The sequence below is a fragment of the Acipenser ruthenus genome, chromosome 26 (assembly GCF_902713425.1).
Source record: "Acipenser ruthenus chromosome 26, fAciRut3.2 maternal haplotype, whole genome shotgun sequence".
NCBI lineage: Eukaryota > Metazoa > Chordata > Actinopteri > Acipenseriformes > Acipenseridae > Acipenser > Acipenser ruthenus.
Window position 1 is genome coordinate 3,078,196 of NC_081214.1, and position 25,158 is coordinate 3,103,353.

The 25,158-nt window shown below is 44.2% G+C and overlaps 1 protein-coding gene across 1 annotated transcript; it reads left to right on the top strand.

The window, feature by feature from the left end:
- Positions 1 to 24,546, top strand: LOC117430788 (phosphatidylinositol transfer protein alpha isoform). The gene is made up of 12 exons (XM_059001055.1): positions 1 to 311; positions 7,112 to 7,142; positions 13,375 to 13,520; positions 13,763 to 13,854; positions 15,678 to 15,685; positions 16,398 to 16,472; positions 16,813 to 16,896; positions 17,160 to 17,237; positions 17,741 to 17,851; positions 18,910 to 19,032; positions 19,298 to 19,365; positions 20,144 to 24,546. Exons 1-11 carry the CDS (start codon positions 295 to 297, stop codon positions 19,343 to 19,345), a joined length of 813 nt encoding a protein of 270 aa, XP_058857038.1. The 5' UTR covers positions 1 to 294; the 3' UTR covers positions 19,346 to 19,365; positions 20,144 to 24,546.
- Positions 24,547 to 25,158: the final 612 nt, after the last annotated feature.

The window sequence follows — 25,158 nt, forward strand, 5'->3', positions numbered from 1 at the left end:
GCCATGGTGACCTTTAAGCGAATCCTTCTTGCGTTCTACCTCCCAGTTGCTTTTACGTCACGATACCTTGGAACCCAGGGGGCGTGGCTGCCGTTATTACGCCACGCCCACACTTGGCCTGATCAGGAAGTAATTTGAGAAAAAAGGGAGAATCGGAGAGCAAGAAAGAGGAGAGAGAGAGAGAGAGAGAGAGAGAGAGAGAGAGAGAGAGAGAGAGAGAGAGAGAGAGCGCAACATCTGCTGGGATTTTATAGCTATATTTATATACTGCAAATAGAGACTGCCTGCAGAAATATGCTCATCAAAGAGTTGTAAGTATATATGCATGATACAATAAGACACTGTGAATGTATATATTAGTATTGCAATATGATTACTGTCATGTGAACTTGACTTTCGTTCTGTGCTGTTAATGCTGTTTACTGAGAATCAAGTGCTGCTGGCGAGCGTGTCCACGCTATGAAATATAAGAACGTTATCATTATGAAGAGAAATATTCTGTACAGAATGACCGAAAGTTACATTGCATCGCGGTGTCCTTGTGTGCTGGCATTGATGACAGTGCGTGCCTAGCGAGTACAGTAAGGAATACATATAGATATATGATTGTGAAATATAATGAATGAAATCCGCTTGTGATATGCAAACCCCCGTTCTCGATTTTATTTGAATTTGTTCAATTAAAACTCAAATTCCAATTAAAAAGCATTCCAACTGTATATTGTTTTGGTTAAATATAATAATAATAATAATAATAATAATAATAATAATAATAATAATAATAATAATTAGACACCAGTACTGCTCGGAAGGTTTTTTTTTAATGTATTTATTTATTTTTCATAGCCTTACATTTCAAACAATGTTACATTCAGTGAGTGAGTTCTCGGTGACACGGTGTCAGATACGGACGGGTACTCTAATAATATACTGCAGCGTAACCAACGAGAAAGGTGCAGAAATGAATACTGTTTGTTTGTTTGTTTTTTTTCATAATTTATTTTTCTCACGTTTTAAGGTTACAAAAAAACGCAAGAGACGCCACGCCACGATGATATTTCATTATCAGCCATTTCATAATGAATAGGTTTCATTGAAAGTACGAAGCATACTGACTGTGTGTGTGTGTGTGATTTTTTTCTTTTTTTTTTTTCAATAAACACGCTATACTGCGGCGGTTTCTTTTGTGTCGATTCTGTATATGACGTCCAGTTGTGACGTCATGATTCGTGTGTTATGTAATCATGGTGGGGGGGGGGGGGGGGGGGGTCTTTCAAGCTGATCTTGAGACTCATCGCGCGCTACCTGAAACATGATAATAGATGGCTTTAAACTGCAACGACACACGAGCGCGGATTATAAATACTTGATGTGTCCGAACGCTTTAATGTGCAATGTGTGAGTGTGTAATATTGTACAGCTATGCAGTGTTTGACAATGTTACAAAGGCTGGAACTAAAAAACTGGCCGATTTAAACAAAAAAAAAAATAAAAAAATTTGCCAGTCCTCCTGTACATATCTTTGCGATGTGTAAACTCTGAATGCAATGCAGCCCGTTGTCAGGTATGGCCATTTAAGGTGCCTCAGCAAACCGGTTTGCCTTATTTTTAGCCTCGGTAGATTACTTCATAACAAAGCGTGTCTCTTTTCCCCGAAGGGAAATACACTCTCTCTCTCTCTCTCTCTCTCTCTCTCTCTCTCTCTCTCTCTCTCTCTCTCTCTCTCTCTCTCTCACTTTTCAAGGCATCCCTCTCCTACCTCCCTCGCACTGGCCAGCTTCCACCTCACCCATACCTTCCAGACAGGCACCATCCATCCATCAGCAGGCTTGCGTGCTTCAAAGGTGTTGCATAGCAGTTTCACCCATTCCAGGTTTTACAGCCAGCTTGATTAGCCACAGTGTGTATATAAGAAGCTCAGGTGTGTCTTGTTATTAAACTCCTAGTCAAACTGCTATGCAATGGGAGTGTTTATTTCCATTCCTGTAAAACCCATTCGTATATACAGCACACACACACACACACACACACACACACACACACACACACACACACACACACACACACACACAAGGAAACGTTCTGGACTTGTAGGGAGTGTAAACTGAATTTTCCTTTAAGAATGAGAATGTGTGATCCTGGTATTAACAGTGTTTCTGATCAGGGGTTACAGTGCAGAAACTGCTGCCATTGTGGCTCTGACAGTGAGTCAGCACTGTGTACGGAACGATAGAAGATGTGCAGCCAGCATGGCGAACGCACGGGTGCATTTCCCTGCTCAGGTACCTCATCCAGGCCAGGGAGAAGTGGCAGGAGGCAGGAGAGCCGAGGACACTGAAGGAGAGCGAGATTGAGTTTCACAGAGAACTGAGAAAGACGGGGGGAGAGGGAGGGAGGGAGCAGAAGAACCATTGATTGCACGCTTTACCGTTTAACTGCAGATTCAATTACTGTAAAGCACTTTGCCATTTTTTTTTGACGCATAAACTGTTGTATTGCAGTCAACAGTACAGGTGAAACGACGGACAATAGATTTATATTGTGTGTCAGAGATGTGTCTGTGTGTGGGCGCAGTCTGTGGTGTTCGATTGATGCCTTTATAGCCAGTTCGGTCACAATTTTTTTTATTTACATTTTTTAGACATTTTTAAAACAGGTTGGGTGAACTCCGTGGAGTCCAAGAAGCTGCCCTGACAAAACTTTAAAAACAAAAGCATCATAAAATAGCTATGTGCCAGGCTGCAGAGTCTGCATGGTCACCACCTCTCTGGTTTGGGTGCTTATCTGGGGTTTAGCTTCATTCCACTTTCTCCCCCCAAGCTCATAAACTAATTGGCAGTAATGAGCTGTGTCTGGCTCTCCAAACTGGCTTGTTGTCTTCTACAGCAGTAATCTCATTTGGATCCCACTCTGATCAGTCAGGTGCAAGTCTGATAGTTTGTCCAGAAGTCTGCCCTGTAATTGCTTTGGTCACGAACGGAAAACAAGTTAGATGGTCTCTGCTTATGCATAGAGACTGAACTGCTCCCTCCTTCACCCACTAAGAGAAAGGGTGCTCCCTCCAGTCCAGGGCAGGGTTGAGGCATGGAGACTGAACTGCTCCCTCCTTCACCCACTAAGAGAAAGGGTGCTCCCTCCAGTCCAGGGCAGGGTTGAGGCATGGAGACTGAACTGCTCCCTCACCCCCTAAGAGAAAGGGTGCTCCCTCCAGTCCAGGGCAGGGTTGAGGCATGGAGAGTGAACTGCTCCCTCCTTCACCCCCTAAGAGAAAGGGTGCTCCCTCCAGTCCAGGGCAGGGTTGAGGCATGGAGACTGAACTGCTCCCTCCTTCACCCACTAAGAGAAAGGGTGCTCCCTCCAGTCCAGGGCAGGGTTGAGGCATGGAGAGTGAACTGCTCCCTCCTTCACCCACTAAGAGAAAGGGTGCTCCCTCCAGTCCAGGGCAGGGTTGAGGCATGGAGACTGAACTGCTCACTCCCTCACCCCCTAAGAGAAAGGGTGCGCCCTCCAGTCCAGGGCAGGGTTGAGGCATGGAGACTGAACTGCTCCCTCCTTCACCCACTAAGAGAAAGGGTGCTCCCTCCAGTCCAGGGCAGGCTTGAGGCAGCATAAAGCATTGTATGGAAACCACTGCCTGTACTATCTCTGCTCTGCAATTAAGTGTTTTGTCTCCAGTAGTGACAATCACAAACATTAATGAAAAAGAAAAAAGCCGCTCTAGTGGTATCTGGTATCCAAGATTAAATGTATTTTTTGTTTATGACTGTAAGTCGTCCTGGATAAGGGCATCTGCTAAGAAATAAATAATAATAATAATTAAATGTGAGTTCTTCAGTGAAGCAGCGCTGGTAGAGGAGCTGTAATGAGGGTCATATTACAGCTAACACTGTATTGATCAAATATTTAGATCTACTAATAAAGGGTGGATTAGGTATAAATTACTTTGAAGCAGTATGCAGGGTCTTTCAGGATTTCAAAAGGCAGTTCCTGTTGCTTATTAACCTTTTTCCTTCCCTCTTAAATAATTACAATAATTACAGGACATGCTGAAAATCTGAACCCAGATGTATGTTCACCAAACCAAACATTACAAGATCAAAAAAAAAAAAATAATAAAATAATTTTGCAATGCGTATTTATAACATTGAAAAGTTTCACACCCTTATTGTAATACAAATACATATATTTTCAGGAACTGGCTTACGCCAAACTCCATGGCAACAGTGTGAATAGACAAACAATTTGAAAAACGTGAAGCAGCTCAGGGTAGCTGGAGACAGTTTAGGGACATTGCTCAGTCTGGGAATGTGAATTTGGCTTTCTCATTGCCTGCGTTAAACACTAGCATTACTTCTAATGAGAACCGTTGGTCCATGCCGTGTGTTCGTTATCACAAGCTCTTATGGTTGTCAGAATCTGTTGTGTTTAGTTAAGAATGGCAACGTCAATACCTGCGTTTGGGGATGTGTGATACAATGCAGTGCTATGGGGTGACGCTGGATGGGATAATGTAGTTTCTTGTAGAAACTGGGTGACTCATGATCACCTAGTGGCAGTGCTGGTGTAACCATCTGCTCAAAACCTTAAAAAATCAAGTGACAAAACAGCTATTTTAGGGAGCTCAATTCTTCCTATAGCAATGTTCACTCCTCCTTTCATGGGTGTAGTATTCTGTGTGTCTTGTTGATTCCCAGAGTGTCCCTCACTTTGTTCAGCAACACCTGGCTGATACAAATGCAAGCAAGAACAATTAAAAAAAATAAAGATGTGATTAGATTGACTGAGTGATTGATCGATTAGGTGATGAGACGGGCTGGAGGCTGGAGCACTGACAGGGGTGAAGGGGCCAGGTGACACAGGACCAGGGACCGCTCACTGGTTCCATTATCGAGTTCACCCAGTCGTGGACGCAGGCTAAACAACAGAGAGGCACCTATTCAGGGTAATAATAGCAGGCAAATTAGACAAGCCTTTCTTTTATTAGTGTCATAAGACAAGCTGCATCTCCCTTCTACAGGGCAGTGCCAGTCACGGTGTCCCAGAACACAGATCTGAAAGGCAGGGGCAGAGTGGTGACAGCAGAGGGGAAGAAGCTCATTATTATTATTTAGGGGCGTTATTGAAAGGACCAGGTTTTAACTGTTTTAACTTGATACATTGATACAACTTTTAGAAAGGCTCTTCAGCGTTTTTTTTTTTTAATCAGATTTGAGAGTATTTGAATAGATTTGCTAACATGCAAATTAGATGAACTGGCGCCTGTAATCCTATCACTAGCAGATCGGCATGCATTGCCAGCAATGGTAAATCACTAAGCCTGCGTCCCCATAAAAGTTTCATGATATTCATGAAACCGTTCTCGATTGTTGTTCAACAAGCCCACTTCATGAATATCAAATTGTGTTTTATTGCTTTCTTTATGAGAAAAAGGCGATCAGGACTCAACCCCAAGCTGTCCCTTATTTGCACTCTGCTCTGCAAGGGGAGGGTTGATTTGTTTCATTCAGGTTGCAATGCCAGCCTGGCTGCAACACCCTCAGGCTTCAGTTAGGATGCTCGTATTAGAAGTTGTTATTCCTGCTGTTTGTGTTTCTTCAGTGATGCAACACATCTTTTCATTTTTGTTTGCTTTCAGTGACTTGTCATCAGCTTGTTAAGCGTGCCGGTAAACATGTTTGATGTAATTGTGTTACAATAAAGGGGTGGGGTTTTTAATAGGCTTAATCATCCTGTATAGGTGTCTCCCAAAGGAATACTTGTTATACCTCTGATACAATAATGTTCTAGTCCTGTATTGGCCATAGCAGCCCAAGTGTGCTCTCAAATGGAATCATCTAAACAGGGTACCGGGGATGAAAATAAGACTCCTGTTGCTTAGCAGTTTCACCCGTTCCAGGTTTTAATAGAAGCTTGATTAGCCACAGTGTACAGGTAACAAGCTCAGGTGTGCCTAAACTCAGTCTGGACAGGAGATCAAACTGCTATGCAATGGTAATCTTAATTCCATCCCAGGAAACTAAGGTCGTTTTAAAGGACTTTGTATTTTCAGCGCTAGCTTCCACTGAAGACCGCTGTTCAAACCATTAGCAATCAACTTGTGATGAGGTGCACTGAGCTGAAAGCCAGCAGCGATAGGGAAGACATGAATACAACTCTATTGTGGAGGGACACAACTCATTAAAAAAAAACCATAAAAAAGCATGCAAGTGAAAGCCATTGGCATTCGAAGCCGTGCACGCTCTCACACTATAGCACAAGCGCTTGTGTGTTGTTGGCTTTGTTGTTTGTTTCCAGAGATATTGCACTGTCAGCAAGTGTTAGATCTTGTGTGCTAGTCTATAATTATAATGTAGCCTTTGAGGTCTGTTCTGACCTCTCTCCACCCTTCTGCATTATTCTCTGTATTGCTAAGGCTGTTGGTGTAACAAGCTGCAGGTTTATTACATTAGGACGCTTGGATCCCATGGACAGAGAGCTGTGGGACGGGGGTAGCGGGGGATCCAGAGCTGTGTACAAACCAGGCTGAGTCCTGCATACAGAGCAGCCTGTCGTACTCCTGAGTGTCCTCTACCGGTGCGGACACAAGCCAGGCTGCCTGCCCTGCTCTCCACAGCAGGGGGCTGTGAGGGATGCCATTAGCAGATTAAAGGTAAAGGCTCAGGCATGGGGGGGTGCTAGGCGAGTCATGCAGTCTGGGGAGCGCAGGTTCCTGGCTGTGCAAAGTCGACGGATCTTTGCTGAGGATTCCACCGGGAGCGTTGCATAGGCTAGGAGAAATCTCCAGCCACTTCACCTCGCATCCCAACCTGGATCACGAGTCACCATGAAACAGTCTGGGTCAGCAATAGCACCGTGGTTTACCCTTCGCAAACACTTCAGCTCATCTGTCCCACAGTGCTGCTTGATTTCCTAGTTGCTGTATCGCACCCCGGCGCTCTGGTGCTTCTTCTCAAAGTCTGATCAAACATCTAGCACGCAGTCCCAGCGCAGTCGATAGTGGGGTTTTGCATATCGCAATGCTTTGGCTTTGTTTCCTAACAGCTGGAGTCAGGTGTTCCCAGTGCCTCTGGATCACAGAGATTCTCACATTGTCCTTTCCTTTCTCTTCCAGCCGAGTGATCCTGCCGATTTCCGTGGAGGAGGTAAGCAGGGCTCTCATTCTGAGTGTGGGGTTGTGTTTGAAGTGTGTGAGCGAGTGCATGTGTGACCCAGAGAGGTAGCCTATCTGCCCCTGTTACCTGACCACCTGACACAGCCCCCTTGAGTCTCAGCGCTGTGGACTGGACGCAGACACACTTCAGTTTAACGATCCATTTATAAATGTGTTATGACAGATTGGGACAGTTATTAACAAGGGATAGCAGTTTATAAAGTGACATTTTAATGACACATTATGTCTTGCCATGTTCTAACGTCATTGTAAAGTTTCTTATCAATGCCTTACCTTAGGGTTAAATTGTAATCATGAGTCCTCCTAATTATAGTGGCTCCAGAATTCCAATTTTATAACACATGTATATGCGCGTTATTGATAGTCTATAAAAGGTCCTTGAATTAAAAGGAATTCCATGTTTTCCGAGAGGTTTAAGCCATTCCGTTCTTTCCTACGAATCTCGCGTAACCTCCACAAGGGATGCATTGTGTTCCCAAGCCCCGATAAGCTGAGTCACTCGAAGGAGTTTAGAGGATACTGCGTGGGGCTGCCTGAGCTTTGATTAAACCAGCTTTAGTGGTGAATAGACCCTGCTTTCTTCAGTGCTAACCACAGACCTGGGAGAGGTGTCTGTATACCTCTGAGCTATTTATCCAATTAGCACAAGGAGCAAGGCAACCGCACAAGTTACACAGACCAGGAAAAAACAACCAAGACTTTTAATTGAAGTTATTTCTTATTCCTTTAACATTTACTTGGTGTTTTTATTTTTTTTTTGCATTGAGAAGAGGATTGCGCTGATGGCAATTTGAAGTAAATAGCTTAGAGCATCTAGCCCAGTGTTACAAATAGCTTGTTTCTGACAGTCAGTGCTGAGGTTTCCCCACGTGGTACAGCAATCGCTATGTGAAGCATCGGGAAGCATACTCAAAGGGAAATTGCTTCAAATGCCATTTAATAGTTAGTAATTCCTGTGAAATCCTTTGTTAAAGGCATAGCATCAGGAAGTCACAGTGACATCCTAGCTGGTAAAATAATGAACAAGGCTGTCCCTTTAAGAGCTGGATTTAACCCATGAAGTTCCATTGCCCTTATTTGAGGATAGGCTCATGTTTTTGGATCGTTTATAACTGGAATCTACCTGTTATTTTAACCTTCTCTTTATTGTTACGATAACTTCCTCCAGTCTTTGTTAACAGCGATGTTTCCATATTTGTGTGGAAGCAGGTTTCAGGTAGGGTGTGCCGCACACAAGCAGGTTTGGACAGGGAGGAGATCGATTTTGTCACCTGGGTGTTGTTCTGTTTGTACAGTAGAGCTGTGTGCAACCAGGGAACTCGCTGCTTTGAGCCGGACCCACAATCTGTCCCTGACCACCTGCTATTGCTAGACAGCTGTGCCAGCTGCATAAGGCAAAATGATCCATATACTGTGTCCGTTTGAGCCATTCAGTGTGATACCTGCCCCAGCACTCATCAAAATGTATTATCCCACCCAGTCAATCTGCATGGGCAATACATGGATAGCTTTGGAGACAAGGCAAGGCCCGTGCCTCTTTATTTAGTGATCCAGGGGTGTGAGTGGGTTACAGCATGAACCCTTTTTATCGGAAAAACAGTTTGGCTACAGTACAGGGCTTAGCTAAATACGCTTGGGTTGTCTGACTGTGTTCGGGGTTACAGCAGTCTTTATAATGCACAGTGCTTCACTCTACACTGTTACCATGTGCACTTAGGACTGTCCGCTACACCCTGGATCATAAAAGCAGTTTGTTTGGCATCAGCCCATCAATAAAATCCAATGGCATGCATTATTAACCCCTTCCTAGCCTGGTGATAGTGTCCGTTTAACATCCAGCCTGATCTATTTATTTTCAAACAAACCCCATTAAGATCTCCATCAGTCTGTCACCATGTCATGTCATTGTATTTATTTTTATCAGCTGTCCGTTGCCTTCTGATGATGCTTGCAGTGATGCAGCGTGGTTCTGCACAGCTCTCGTGTCTTTGCTCTGACTTGTCGCCGTGCGTTTTCCTGATGAATCCCAGGGCTGTGGTAACGTGAGACCCATTTAGTTTTGCTGCTTGTCTTCTTGTGCTTTGTGGTTCGCACGCACGTGAAACTGAAAAGATCGCGTTTGAAAAAGATCCCCATTTAAAAAAAAGAAAGAAAAGAAAAAAAACATTGCAACCCTTGGCTGAATCTTTTTAATTTCTAGGAAGGCTTTATCTCTTGAAGAAATCAATCAATCAATATTTATTTTATATAGCGCCTTTCATAGTGGACCACCATCACAAGGCGCTTAACAAGATAGTGAGGAACAATGCATGATACATTAAATACAGTGGAATACAGGGCATACAGCTAATAACAGCTATCAGGCGCAGAGAGCATTAAAGCAAGAGAGAACAAGTGGGTCTTGAGAGTTGATTTGAAGCGAGCGACTGTGGGAGCTGCACGCACTGAGGCTGGGAGAGAGTTCCAGAGAGTCGGGGCCATGAAGCTGAAAGAGCGCTCTCCCAGTGTGGGGCACTTTTGCTTGGGTATAACAAGCAGGCCTGAGTCAGAGGACCTCACCTTGCTTGCAGGGACATAGCGGGTCAGCAGGGTGGAGCAAATGTGTTTTCTTCTAAGCTTTAGGACTCTAAGGTAGATTATGGCTCTGAATTCGTAAATTGTAGCGTTGTTTTGGGCAGGGTACAATGCACTTTTGCTAAATGTTTTTGGAACTGATCTAAATTATGAGTTGCTTTGCACAGTTTAACTAGCCAGCGTGATGTGACTTGTCCAGTAAATGGACACTGACATTCATAAAACAGATAACCTGCTAGAAATATAGCGTTCTGTGTTATGGGGTTTTGAAACTACCCAAAGTTTCAAGTGTATTGAAATACACATTAATGTGGGAGATACATACCAGGGCTGAAAAGGGTTAATGAGAAAGATTGTGCACTTTGAGAAGGCATGGGATATATAGGATTGGGAATGACAGATATCTCGTGATGAGTGGATCATCATCAATGCCATTTCAGGTAGTCAGCTAAATAATGAGTTCTAGGTTCAGCTAGCACTGAGTCACTGTTTAACTTCATTTAACTTGTTTCACTGGTTTGGTGCCGTCAGCTGCCCTGTGTGCCCTTTCACTAGTCAAAGAACAAAGACTCGGATTTGAATTTCCTTCTAAGAGAACCAATGACATTCTAAATACTAGTGACATTGCAGCAGTAATCAAAGGCAAACATTATGACTTTAAAGGGGGAATTATTTTAGTCTCCACATCCCTTTCTGTCTTTCTCTGCCCCTCCTTCTCTCTCTCCCTCCCTTCTTCCCATCCCTTTCTCTCTCCCTCTTCCCACTCTCCCCCTCTCTCTCTCTCTCTCTCTCTTCCCCCCTCTCTCTTTCCCCCCCGTCCACAGATTTCTTTGCATGTCGGATGTAAGGTTACTCGGCCGACAGATGGCCTAAAAATAAAGCCACAGCTTCCTGCTCTATCTGCCGTGGATTGCAATCTAGAGTGTTTTCCTGAAGCTAAAAATACAATAATGGAGCAGACTAAGGAAGGGTGAGGAAAGGGGGGGAGAGAGAGAATAGAAGAGGGGGGAAACATAGGAAGAGAGAGAAAGAGAAAGAAAGCGACTGACGCATGCTTGAGTGGATTAAACCCAAATTAGAAGGCAGCTTTTTACAGGATCTCGGTTTAATGTCTGAACGGCAGCCTCTGTGTCAGCACAGGGGCTCCCCAAGTTAGATTGTGAACTCAGCACAGCGGTGTGAAATCAGATCTCTTTATCTCTCTGTACCTTATTCATTCTGGTGTCGTTCCCTGTCAATCCCTCTCCCTCCTCCACACCTCCCCTTCTCTCTCTCTCTCTCTCTCTCTCTCTCTCTCTCTCTCTCTCTCTCTCTCTCTCTCTCCTTACACTCAATGCCCTCCAAATGTCCTAGCACACCAGCAGCTCATCAGTGAGTCAGATTACTGCATTGCCAGTGTCCTACCCAAGCTTGTGTGCTGCTTTTCAAACCAGAATACCTCAACCTGCCCCCTTCGCTGTATCCTATTGAATAGATAGCATCCTAGCTCTAGTGTACTTCCTAAAAAGCGTGCCGGTAACATCCGTCCCCAGTCACAGCCGTCAATTCAAAATTATCGGTGTGACGGAGAAAGTTGTACAGAGTAGTTCTGCAAAAAATTCTGCATAATACTGGTTAACTCTCTGAATTTGAAGGGGTTTACAGTAGATATCAAGACGTCAAGATGTCTGATTTCCAGGCTGAACTTTTGACCTGTTGCAAAGTTTTCTCTGTTGGTTTTCTGGAGGTGGTTTCTCTATATATGCAGCAGAAGGGAGGCGACTGTGCCCTGAGGGCAGTCAGACAGGTCTCAGTAAGTGAGTTACACAAAGCTGTTCCAGAGACTCGCAATGCTGCAGTAGGTAGGACTGGGTGTATCTGCTGAACAGTGCAGTGATAAGGGTGTGTGGATTTGCAGCTCAATCTTCAGCTGCTGCTGTACAGAGTGGGGATATCAGGGTGCAGTCATGGCTGTGTATCCAGGAGTTATTTGTACATTATTCCAGTTCCAGCATTATAAAATTAATAAAGTGATCCATTAATAAATAACGGGGCCTACGGCACAGTGTCTTTTTATCCTGCCTGGCCCTTCCTTTTTACTCCATATCATGAAGCTAATACAGGGAGTACAAGCGATAAAACAGATCTGTTTCTACTTTTTAAAAAAAGAAGTTGTTTTGTTTGCCATGGCATCCAATCGGCTTGTCTTGAAAGGGGCTTCAGAAATGTGTTCTGTTCTGCGCTGCATTGTAAAGTTCTGTACTAGCACCTCTGTAAATCCCCAGGTAATATTACAGTAAGCAGTGAGATGGCAGCGTAGCTTTAGGATAGCAGTGGTAGAGCAGAAGCAGGGCCAGTGTCGGTTGCATTGGGAAGCAGTTCTGAAGCTTGTATAAATCCAGCGAGCTCTGCAGAATATTAACATGCGCGAGTCTCTCACATGCCTTCATGACATCACAGATGAGCCTGCCAGTCATCCCAGGCCGCGGGCATTTCACAGAGCACTAGATGCCCTTGCTGCATGAACTGACTGCGTTTCTTGCTCACTGAGCAGCGCCTGGCATCAGACTCCAGAGCGAGTCCGACAAGTTTATCTGGCAAGTTAGCGTGCTTTAATAGGATAAGCGAGTGACTGTGGTGTAACTGGAGTGTGCAGCGACCACAGGTTGTGTTTAAATTGGAAACGCACGCTGCAGTACAATCCAGCCCCTTTATCAAATGCGATGTGTGATGTGTATGAATGCAGGGACAGAAATAAGACTCCCACTGCATAGCAGTTTGATCCCTTCCTGGTTTTACTATGAGTTTAATAAGACGCACCTGAGCTATACCAAGCTCGTAGTAAAACCTGGAATGGGTGACACTGCTATGCAATAGGAGTCTTATTCCCATCCCTGTGTGTGTGTGTGTGTGTGTGTGTGTGGATTGTAGTAACAGATCACATGTCGTGGCTTTGCATTGTTGCCAGGCTGTTTCTGCTGATACTTGAAGCTGATTGTGCTGAATATGTCACATATTATAGTTAAATAGTAACTACTGTACAATGATTCATTTAAAAAACACAAAGCTATCAATGCAAAAGATGTTAAACATTATAATGTAATGTAATGTAATAGAGAAGAATTATAATGGAATGGAATGTAATAGAATTATAATGTAATGTAATAGAGTAGAATTATAATGGAATGGAATGTAATAGAATAGAATTGTAATGGAATGGAATTGAATACGTAGTTTTGAAAAAGGTAAATAAGTGGTTGATAACATAGGAAATATAGGGGTGGAATTCATAACGCTGTCAACTCCAAAGTCATTATGAAGACAAATACACACCTGCTCCTGTCACAGAATTAGAAACAAGCGACTTAGGAATACCTGGAATTGTGTGTTTCTCTCCTTCCAGGGAAATCTCGGCCAGTGTCACGAGAGTAAACGATCCCCTCCTCCCACGCTTACACAATATTACAATACAGGCTGCCTGTGCCATCCTTCCTGAATGACCCTCTGACTTGAAAGAGCAGCGCGGCTGCAGTCCTGCTGCGTTCATTCAAACCTGCTGCATACGGCCACATTCCCACACACCCTAATGACTTCCCTGAGGTCAAGCCCTGCCCCCTCACCTGCATCTCCTCTTTGTTTTACACCCGCAGTACCAGGTGGGCCAGCTGTACTCCGTGGCCGAGGCGAGTAAAAACGAGACGGGGGGCGGAGAGGGAGTGGAGGTGCTGAAGAACGAGCCCTACGAGAATAACGGAGAGAAAGGACAGTACACACACAAGATCTACCATCTCCAGAGGTGAGGCACGATCAGCAGTCTGAGCTGCTTCTGGAACTGGGGTGTGCTGATGCTCGCACAGCCACGAGCACAGCCCTGGAAACTGCTGTACCGCCGTCAACTGACAGGAAGGGCTTACATCAGCTGATGTTGCCAAATTACTTCCACAATAATCTCCCCGCAGTAAAACAATTGTGTTCAGACTTGAAGCAGTCCGTTCAGGCTGCCTGACCCGGCTTGAACTCTCTCGTCTCTGTTCACAGCAAAGTCCCGGCCACCGTGCGAATGCTGGCTCCAGCGGGGGCGCTGAATATCCACGAGAAGGCCTGGAACGCATACCCCTACTGCAGGACCAGTGAGTGCTACTGGGAAAATCCCAGGCTGCATCCGCCATCACTTGCACTTTCTGTTTTCCTCGTTTCCATCTAAGCTAAACCTGGCAGACTGTCCTGATGGAAACACGGGTTGGGTGGGCACCCCATTATCACGCCCCATTGTCAAGTCTGCCATCCTTCTGCTGCTCATGATTGTTGCTGAATAGTTGCACACAGCAGTTTGCATAGGTCTAGCGCATTACATGTCAAGGCACAGGGCATATGAGGAGGCTTGGTGGTCCAGTGGTTAAAGAAAGGGGCTTCTTACCAGGAGGCTCCGGGTTCAATCCCAGCTCAGCCACTGACTCACTGTGTGTGACCCTGAGCAAGTCACTTAACATCCTTGTGCTCCGTCCTTCGGATGAGACGTAAAATGAGGTCCTATTGGAAGTGACTCTGCAGCAGTTGTTGGTGCATACTTCACCCCCTAGTGTCGCTTTTTAGCGTCTGCTAAAAAAATCTATATATGTAATATCAGTTCCTGAATCATTGGGCGCTGTGGCCTTTTGGTTTTAAGAGATGCATTTTAATTTTGGACTAAAAAAAAAAAAAATAGGTGTTGAAAGGTAAGGTAGTATTTAATGAAGTGTTACAGAGCACTGAGACAGGGAAAGGACTGCCAGAAACCTCCCAGACACCAGTGTGGACAGCTGCTTTCATGCTGAGCATTGTTTGCTGGCTGCCTGTGTGTGTGTGTGTGTGTGTGTGTGCGTGCGTGTCTGTGTGTATGCGTGCGTGTGTGTGTGTCTGTGTGTGCGTGCGTGAGTGCGTGTGTGTGTGTGTCTGTGTGTGCGTGCGTACGTACGTGCATGCGTGCGTGTCTGCGTGCGTACGTGCGTGCGTGCGTGTGCGTGCGTGCGTGTGTCAGCCCCTGCTCTTTGAAGTCTCTGTGCAGAACTCTGCAGGTGACAGTAGCTCAGCCCCAGTAGAGCAGCTCTCTGGACAGGCACCCTGTCCCCAGGGCTGGGCTGCTTCTACACTCCGGTCACTGCGAGGGGGCTGTGCTCACTCCTCCAGTGCCACAGTGTCACAGTATCCCTGCCACTCGGCTCTGATGAATAATTGAGATGCTTTTCCAGTTCAGTTACACAGAAGAGCCGCTGTGTTCTGATGTTCTGAGGGCACAGCTTGTTCTCATTGTCCATCTCAGGGCTTCACTGCACTGTTAATGCTCTCCAGGGTAGAGGGTCATGGCAGAGCTGTCCAAGCATTTTGGTTAACAGAGCCATACAGATGACCAGCGGGTTCTTAAAGGGCCATACACAATATATACCAGTCAAAAACAGCAGAGCTCTTCAAGCAAGGAGAATCAGGACACAACAACGGCTACCTAGTTATTTTGCCATGCTAGCTGAAGAAGGCAGAAACCGAAACGCTGTAGTTAAAAACGGTACATTTTCAGTTTATCAATTACATTTCTTCTTCATTATATATATAGCTGACTGAACAGCAGCCAGGATGTTTTAATAAAGAAATTAGAAGGAGGTTTAACCAGACTGCAAAGGGCACAGATGCAGTGCGTTTGTCTTTTAAAACCCATTCTCCTAAAGGAACTGCTTGACCTCTGCCCTTATCCCTTGTATTAATAACACACCTGTTTATTGGCTTGTTCAATCTGCTGCAGAATCTCCTGTATTTTCTGGGGAAGCCTGTGAGATGTGTTTCCCAGTATGTAAAGGTGTGTTGGTAACGTGCTTTCAGGATGTAATCAGGTGTAATCCTCGTTGACAGTGTGATTGAAACCCTAACGCACTCTCGTCTCTTGTGCCTCTTCTTTTTCATGTCGCTCTTATTTGCTGGGCAGTTATCACGGTAAGTAAACGCACATGGCTTTCCTACCTTTCCAGTCAGCCCTGTCTGCACTGCACGTTAAGATTTGCACCAATTATGTTAACTTTTAGCTGAGAAAAACCTTGCTAGGGAAATACACACCCATGCGATAAACCTTCACAAACATGGAGTGGCTTTTAGTTTAATTCCGACCATTAATAATTAGTATGCATTTTATTTCCGGACCACTTGCTTCATTTCCCTTTGTTAATATAGCAATCCAGTGCAAGCACATCAGAGTTTCAATATGCAGAATTAGGATGTACCTTGCTGGAACTATGCTTGAGCACCCCTGATCAGAAGCACTTGAGTGTGGAAAGCTGTCTGCCCAGAAACAGTCAAGGCTTTGTGCAGTCTGCTGCGCTGAGCTAGAAGAGAATGAAAAGAGAAGATAGTACAGTAACTCTATCCTGGAGGTGAAAGGAAAGAGGAGTCAGGGTACTAGGCTGCAGATTCCAGTATCATTTACAGGAGGCCGTTTGGAATGCTGTCTGTCTCCCCCTGCTGGCTAACTCCTTGAACTGCATTTAGAGTTGTAACTGCCCCTCCAAGCAAGAGCAGATTTTGAGAAAATGATAAACTCTGTATAATAGTAAGATAAATGTTGAAAAACCATGTAAAAAAAAAAAAAAACCCATTCCCCTCTCCTCCAGCACAGCCGTATGCAAGTTGTTTTCTGTATTGCTTCCCACAGAACGAATACATGAAGGATGACTTTCTGATTAAAATCGAAACCTGGCACAAACCAGACCTCGGAAAGCAGGAAAACGTGAGTCCCCCCCAAAAAAGTTGAAAAGATTCCGCTTCTTATATCCAATAGCAGCTCCTGAACAAAACACACTAAAAAAAGCAGTCATTGCAATGAGAAACCGCTCGGGGGTGTAAGAAGCTTCTTACTGTTAGAGCTAGACCCTTGGTTGTCGCTGTTTCTGATCCCTTTATAAGTGATTCATCTCACAGCCCTAGCAGTGTATCCTGATCGTTGTCCCACAGGCACGCAGCTCAGGGCGTGTTCGCTGGTGATCGCATTGTGTTTCTAACCTTGCTGGGTCTGTGTGTGTGCGTGCGTGCGTGCATGTGTGCATGCGTGTGTGTGTGTGTGTTGACAGGTCCACGGGCTGGACCCAGACACCTGGAAGAACGTGGAGGTGGTCTACATTGACATTGCAGATCGATCCCTGGTGCACCAAAGGGTGAGTCTCCCCACTGACCAAACCTACCTCATGTTGACACAGATCGTGTCCCTGTGATGCTTAAACAGATATTTCAAAGAGAACAACGCAGCAGTGTTTCCTTAGCCCCTGTAAATTTCTTTATTGTACAGTTGTGCTGAAGAAAGTCTGTAAGAAATATCACAGAGCGCAGAAACCTGCACTAGTGTTGCAGCGCTTGTGTTTTCTGTTTTTGTAGGTTCTCTTGAGTTCATATTTTAAATAACTTTGCTTTTTCTGAACAGGATTACAAACCCGATGAAGATCCGTCAAAATTCAAGTCTGCGAAAACAGGCCGTGGTCCGCTGGGCCCTGATTGGAAGGTACAGAACGGTCACGTGACACGAGAGAGCAATGTCATGTGATCCCAGTGTGCTGTACAGTTTAAATACAGTCAGATAAAAAAAATTAAAAAAACAGTAGCATGTATTACCAAGTCTGTATGCAACTGTTTATTACATTAAACCTGTGATTCCCTACAATCATTTTGCATTTACACTAAAAAACATAGAGGCTGTTATTACATTTATCCACAGGTTCTACCTACATGCCAATAATTCACCCTATAAGCCAAAAAAGCAAACCTTCTTAACTACTTGCAGCATAGAGAGGTTACAAAGTATTTTTTTTCTCTCCTGTGGAACAGATATTTTCAGCAAGGGCTTATGGTAACAACATCCTGAATTTACTTCCAAACTGCAGTTAGTCCTAAACCTTTTTTTTATTTGGAGCTGAGCTGCAGTTTGAACTGACAGTGAAATTCTAATTGTAATGGTCTGCACAGCCCTTGGTAATGCTCTGTCCGTCCGTCTGTCTGTCCGTGCAGAAAGAGCTCTCCCAGAAGACAGACTGCCCCCACATGTGCGCCTACAAGCTGGTAACAATCAAGTTCAAGTGGTGGGGCCTCCAGAACAAAGTGGAGAACTTCATACAGAAGGTGAGGAAGGGTGTGTTTGCTAGCTGTGTAACAGGACGGTCCAGTCACAGTCCTGTCGCACTGCTCCATAATAGAATGAGCTGCTTCAGGGTCTGGATCGAGGGTTTGATTGGTTCAGTTTTTTAGAACAGGGTTGGAACAAAGACCAGGAGTGGAAGGAAGAGCTTTGGACACCCCTGCTGTGTAATGTTAAAAGGAGTTGACAAAGTTAAACCTTAGCCAATACTTTAAGCACGACACAGCAACCGGGACCAGAAGACACAGTAGGAAATTAAGTGGACATCAACCAGCTTCTAGGAACTGGGGGAGCATCGATGGGCCGAGTGTTGTCTGCTGTTGTTTTCACAGCTATGCAAAATCCAAAAATACAGGACCTGTCAGTGCAGAGTCAATTAAACTAGTTTTGGACCTTACCGGAACAAAAGTCGTGCACAGACTGTCAAAGGTCTTAAAATTCTAGCTGAGCTGGGAACTAACTGCTGCAAGCTGTCGGGTAACACTGTGAGCCAATAAAAAGTGAATAAAGGCGAGCTAAGCGGTGTCAGGCTGCCTGCATTGTGTGTGTGTGTGTGTGTGCGCGTGCGTGCGTGTGTCTGGGTATCGGCATCCTGCACCACAGCGCCCCCTGCAGCTGGTAGGTATGATAGCGCAGCTGAATAGATTCCACTGATAAAAAGGCTTCCAGGTACCCACACCCGATCCAAACCTTCAGGGACAGAATGCATCTCTGTGAAGACGGTGAAAAATGTTTGTCATTGAATCGAAGTGTATTTCTTCATTCAGCACTATTGAGTGTCCAGCTCAAGGGATCTGTGGTTATTTATTGGTGATTGCATGGTGCCACCTAGTGATTATCACTGAAATGTATTCCATCTCAGGGTTAGTATTTAAGCGGGTGAGATGTAAGGGATCCCTCCTCTGTTTATCTTTAGAAATAATCCTGTCTTGCTATTGCATCAGCCTTATGGACCAGTGCGTCCTCCGTCACCATGGTCCCCCCCCACAAACCTGCTGTGCTCACTTACACAGGGCTGACTCACATCTGTCTGTTTTCCCAGCAAGAGAGACGTCTCTTCACGAATTTCCACCGGCAGCTGTTCTGCTGGATCGACAAGTGGATTGAGCTGACCATGGAGGACATTCGCCGCATGGAAGATGAGACCAAGAAAGAGCTGGACGAGGTCAGTGGAAATCCCATTCCCTCGTAACCGGAGAGCTGGTGGTGTGCGCTCACTAGCTTGAGAGCGCGATCTGTCGCTGAGCTGCTTGGTCATTCGTCTTGTGATTTGCTGGACTGTGTCTTAGTAACACTAGAAGTGGATCAAACTGCTATACAATGGGGATGTGTTATTGCCATCCCTGAAAGTGCCCCAGCGCACCCCCTGTGCTGTCTCCCTGTGTCAGCATGCTGTCAGTGGTGTCACGTGATCTGCTGTGTTTCCACAGATGAGAGTGAAGGATCCAGTAAAAGGCATGACTGCGACAGAAGACTGAGGCGAGGGGCTCTCTGCACTGTGAGTATGGGGAGGCAGAACCGCATGGTAACAGTCTCCTAGGTTTCAATAAACAAGCCGTTCTTGTCCTTTTCTGGTGTCCTTTGAAGGAATACAAAGGAGTGTTATTTTCAGGGCTTCTAGAATATATTTCTAAAAGGTTACAATTGAAGTGTTACCTTTTTTAAAAACACGTAAAAGCGTCTGTAATGGCAGTCATTAAACTGAAATCCACGGTTCACCGCGCACCAGCGACCCCTGTGGCTGATAGAGCGCCTGCGGGTCTGCAGTGGAGCCATTCAGATCTGTGTTGTCCTCCGGCACTATGGGTCTGGTGGCTTCGCTGTGGATCCGCAGTGCGAGAAATGAGGGCTTGGCAGGAATGCGTTTCAGAGGATGCATGTTTCAGACTCCGTTTCCCGAGTCGCTGTGGGTTGCAGAGGTGAACCGGGATACAAATAATAATTGGGCATTCCAAATTGGAGAGAAAACCGGGTTAAAAACCATTGGAGACGACTACATTTAAAATAATTAAATAAATAAATAAACAATAAACAATGGGTTCTCAAGGGTTCTACGCTGCTCTGAAGGAGTGACTTGCGTTCACTTTATCTAAACCATTTTATTAAATAGTCCTTTTTTTTCTAGGATGAAGGGATATCATTATTTTAACCACTCCTCTTGGCTCATGCCATTAAGTCCTGGAATCAGCCTAGTTCTCTGCCCTTTGTCTTTTTAATTGCCTCCCCACGACCTCTGCAACTCGAATCGTAACGTCATTTATTCTTTTTTTTTTCAGATCTGTATAAAGACCATGTCCAGGACACCAGCGTTGTCGCCCTATCGATTTTTTATTTTTTAATGGCACAGCTTGTGGGTAGCCACTCTCTCTCTCTCCACAATGTGGCAACGATAATTTCAAAATCAACAACCCGACAAACTAACTGCTCTATTGTGGTGACCAGAGAGCTGTTTAAAAAAACTGAAAAAATATAGAAGCACTACATTTTAGCATATATATATATATATAATATTATTAACAAACTGTTATTATGAGAGACAGATATATATATATATATTAGAGGCAGATATATATTGATTTTGATGTAATAATTGATGTTCATTCATATTCCTGTGTGTTAGTAGGACCAGGCTGAATCTGTTTTATTTGATCGTATTGTGCACTGTTTTTCTGTGTGTTTAGTTTTATCTTAGATCATTGCTTGTTGAAGAGTAATAGCGCTATGGTGACGTTGTGAAGTGTTTTTGTCGTTTCTTCTTCAATCAGGGATAAACGGGTCAGTCACGCTTGCGTTTCATGTGCTCCCCTCGGAGACCCACACATTAGCGACGGAAAAGCGACAGTGATCCCGTTTCTGTCCAGTTGAATAGTGACATGTTTTTTTATCGCAGTCAATGGCAGCACCCAGTGAAGACACATTATTTTGAAACCCTTTGAATCTTTAAACAGAATCAAGTACAGCCTGGATGCATTGATATCCTGTATGTATGCATGCCTAAGTATATATATATATGCTTACATACATGTAGGTATGGAGGTAACATATTAACACGCGCCCAAATAATTCACATGACTATTTCAAATGTAGGGCTTTCAAATCAAATTGTGGGCATTTCAGATCTTGCCAGTGGGTTACGAAAAAAAGCACTGTGAGGTTGTGAGGTGGGCTGAGAGAATTACTCCGAGTCAGGCTCTCGAGAGGCGATTTAATAAAGAAACATTGAAAGCAATTAAACACCCCGAGGAATCAGAGCGGAAGAACCCAGGGATCTAGATCTGGAGATCTGGTTTCCAGTTTACACCTCCTGGCCAGGACTCGCTTTATCGTCACAGCATTGAAACCACACTGGCAAGACAGGGGGTGGTGGTGTAGGTGGTGGGTATTGATTTCTGTTGTATTCGATTGCTTGAGTGTTGGGAGTACAGTTTGTAAATATTTGACAGGAGCAATGAGTAAAGCCAGTGTGCTGTAACGACGCATCCTTGACATCAATACCTCCGTGCTGTCCGCTTTATTGGTAAAGCAGTCGGGTCCAGTTAAGACAATCCGAGTGAGTGCCGCTGCAGTTCCTCTTGCATGCACAGTAGGGGGCGCTCTAACGCCTTCTCAGTGCAGGCGTCTTTCACAAGCACCAAAATGAAGCACAAAAACGCAATAAATGTGGCTCCTCGGCTGTGTGCCTGGAGCTAATCTATTATCGGTATGCCAGCAGCCTGTATTGATGAACAAGAATTGATAAAAATAGTCAGCTTTAAAATATAAGTACAGTTTTTGGGTGATCCTCGTATCCGGTGACTCTCTTAAATGTTCTTGATTGACTGGCAGGCAAACGGACTGCATGCACTTTGTTTTACCCAAACGATGTTCCAGTATTTTCAATTCCTCTTTGAGGGGAGCCCATACAAGCTGTGAATACTGCGTGTGACACAGCCTGGTGCTCTTTATTTTTCCGTCCTGTCACTGATGTTTAGAGATGTACAGGACACATAGACATCGTTCAGTCTGGGCATAGATCCATGCTTTCATTTGCCTCGCTGATGCTGTTCTGAATATTAACCTCCAGAACACAGAGGATCTGCTTACTGTGGCCCAGACGTAGAAGAAGTTCTGTGTTGTGTTTCTGGTTTTAGTTGTGTCGTTTACCAGCAGTAGGGTTTTTATAGGATTGCTTTAGGTTTGACGTCATGTCTCCCTCCCACTCACAGGACTGGAGGAAATCCTCTCCTCCAGCACCTTGTTCTGTGCAGCACAGTAACAAATCAACTGTCCTGACCCTGCTGCGAAGTGAGCAGACTTACTGCTCTGTGGTTCTTGAGCTGATGCTGGAGGGGAAGCTGTTGTGCTTTAGCTCTGTGCAGAGTAGCAGGCAGCTGATTTATTTTAATAACATGTTTACAGAGGAGGATGCAGGTGCAAGGCTTGTGAGCCTCTCTCTCCTCAAGAGAATCTCCTGTAATGTTAGTAGAGACTGAAGCTGTGCAGAGCGGTCTGAAACACATCGCGTGCCTCTTCCAGCCTGAGATTGATCAACTGCACATGTAGGCCTGCTTTTGGGAGATGCTTCGAAAGGAAGGCTTAGAAGAAAGGGTAGTGCCGTCCTGCTGAATTGAACCAGAGTCTTTTTTACTGTGGGGGTGAGGGGTCCAGAGACCCTGCAATAAACGTGGTCTAATGTGAACCCACAAAAATGAGCGTTTAAAAAAAAACAAAAAAAAAAACATTTGAAGTCTGAACGTCATTTTTTTTAACTGAAAACAATAAAAGCGAGTAAAACTACTCTTAGGTTTGGAAAGCAAGCCCTGTGTCCCAGCCTTCTGCAACCTGTAAAAAAACAAATGAATAATCTGTTTTAAAACAATCATGCTGTAGAGTCTTAGAGAGGAATCAAGTAGGCAGCTTGCATGCATAAGAGACAAGTTCTTAGAGAAAAATAAAAAACGCACAAAAGTCCCTTGTGTTGCTCTTGCAGAAATCATGACCTAATCCATCTCAAGCTAGTTTTACACAGCTAGTTTGGCAGAATCGTATTTAAGGTTCTTACAAGATTATGGTTACAGCATTCGAGGTGCCCCAGTAATTCTGTAGGATAGTTTCAGTCTAGCTGATAAAAGATTTAGCCGTCTTGCAAACGGATGATTATAACCAAGCAACTTGAGCCTTTCTTCAAAGATCATAATGAGGGTTTTTTTAGCACTTGAAGAAACATAACATAACATGTTCACAGCGGTCTGTCCTTTTAAGTTCTCATCAGATCCTGTAAAGATCCTGTGCAGATGTTCTTAAGTGTTTGTAGAATGGAAGCACAGTGCTACTCTTTGATCTGTCTGCACTGAGTTTACTAGCTCTTTGGTGGGACCAGTGGAGCCAGGCTTAGGAAGGAGGAAGGGGCATAGTGTAGTTTACAAAAAAACATTTTTCTGACGATTACCCGCTTACCCTCTCCTGCCTTTTTTTCACCTGCTTAAGGTGTGGGTGCTAGTTTTACATCTCATCAGAAGCAGTCCGATTTCGCACAAAATGGGTTTGATTCCCCAGAAATAAGGCTCCCATTGCATAGCAGCCTGATCCATTGCTGGTTTCACCATGAGTTTAATCAGACACACCTGTGCTTGTTTAGCTATACACCGTGGGCTGGTCAAGCTCATAGTAAAACCTGGACTGGATGAAACTGCTGTGCAATAGGAGTCTTCTTGCCATCCCTGTATCCAACTGATCTCTATACCGCCACTGACGTGTTTACAATGTGTGTACCAAGATGAAATCAAACCTCTGACATTCCCTTTGCGTCTGTCGTGCATTTTTTGTCAGTGCTGCAGAGAGATCCTGTTCAGTGCTTTGAAAGCATGGCAGTATTTGGATCAGAGATCGTGATCAATCGACTAGAACACAGTTTGTGTTCAATAGCACCACGTGAACCGTTCTCGGGTCACGCTATCACTTTTTAAGGGTTTGAGTTTCTTCTTAATCAAATGCATTCCTGTGTCTGTTTTGTAACTTGTTATTCTCTGTGTGACGAGCTCAATGTTATTTAGAGTGTTGTAATCACAGTCTCTGTTTCTGTAATTATATGATCCATATAAAAAATCTTAAAACAAAGTATATGTACTGTATATAATATTATATATGTCAGAAATCCCCTTCCAATGCACTCTGATCTATTTAAGTCACTTCAGTTAGTAGATTGTGTAGAAATGTATTCCAGTTTCTTGGTCTGAAGATTCCAATCCAGCTTTTTTGTCAGGATGGTGTGCGTGTGTATATATTTACATATAGTTTGTTCTGTTTGTTTACATTCTGTAAGACTCTAGAACCGCTCGTTACAGAATTCGTTACAGAATTATTAATATGTCCTTTATTTTGATGTTTTGTTTTGGTTTTTCCCTTGATTCAGATCTGGCTCTTCTAGCACAGCAAAACGTGAAAGGAATATGAGCCTTAATAATAATAAATATAATTATAATCGTACTAACTGACCAGTGGCTCGTGGATCCAGAGGCTGGACTGCACTGATTACAAGGTGGAACTGTTCAAGAGGCTGCTCTGTGTTACTCTGAACTGTGCAGGAGGATTTTAATAGAAGTTGTCTTTATTTTCTCTTTTTCTTTTAAAGTGAGTTTGTGCCTTTTTGTCATCTAATCTTCCAATACAGGAATATTGGAATAAAGCAAATAAAACTCTACACTAACAGTTTGGCGTATTTATTTGGATTATGCAAGCTAATCGGGGTCTGCGCTTCACTAGTTCCACATGCAAGTTGGCGCACCCACACAATGGACAAATGGCACACATTGTAGCTGATTGCAATGTAGCTGGGTGTATACAATACAAGCAAAGGGCCAAATGATAGTAATGCTAGCGCTAATGAAATTGATTTGGAAAACCACTGTTGGCACTCTTCATAAAGGACTGTTGGGTGATTGTGTTTTTCCCATACAGTCTGAAACTGTTAACTGCTGGTTTCATAGTCCGGGATGAGCACTAATCTGGGAAGAGCTTACCTAGCTAGCATTAGGTCCAGGGGTAGTGCTAACTGGGGTCTGTGAAACCAGTCATATATCATATGTAGTGGTCAGTCACTTACAGCCGCTGATACGACCCCAGCAATCTCTTTAGTCACAAGAATCTCTCAGCTCAAGAACAGAAGCTTTATTTCTTTGTTCTCATCTACAAGCACAACGTGTAATACAAATGGTGTTTGTGAGAGGGTTTAAACTAATCCTTTAGCTTTATTTGCAAAGCAGAGGGCCAGGCAGTATTAACAACCCTGAAGAATCTCCTAAGGATAATGCTT

Bases quoted from the DNA above. Each gene is read 5' to 3' on its own strand.
- LOC117430788 (XM_059001055.1), top strand. The intron at 16,473-16,812 runs GTGAGTCCCCCC...GTGTGTTGACAG, and splicing joins ACCTCGGAAAGCAGGAAAAC to GTCCACGGGCTGGACCCAGA. The intron at 17,238-17,740 runs GTACAGAACGGT...CTGTCCGTGCAG, and splicing joins CGCTGGGCCCTGATTGGAAG to AAAGAGCTCTCCCAGAAGAC.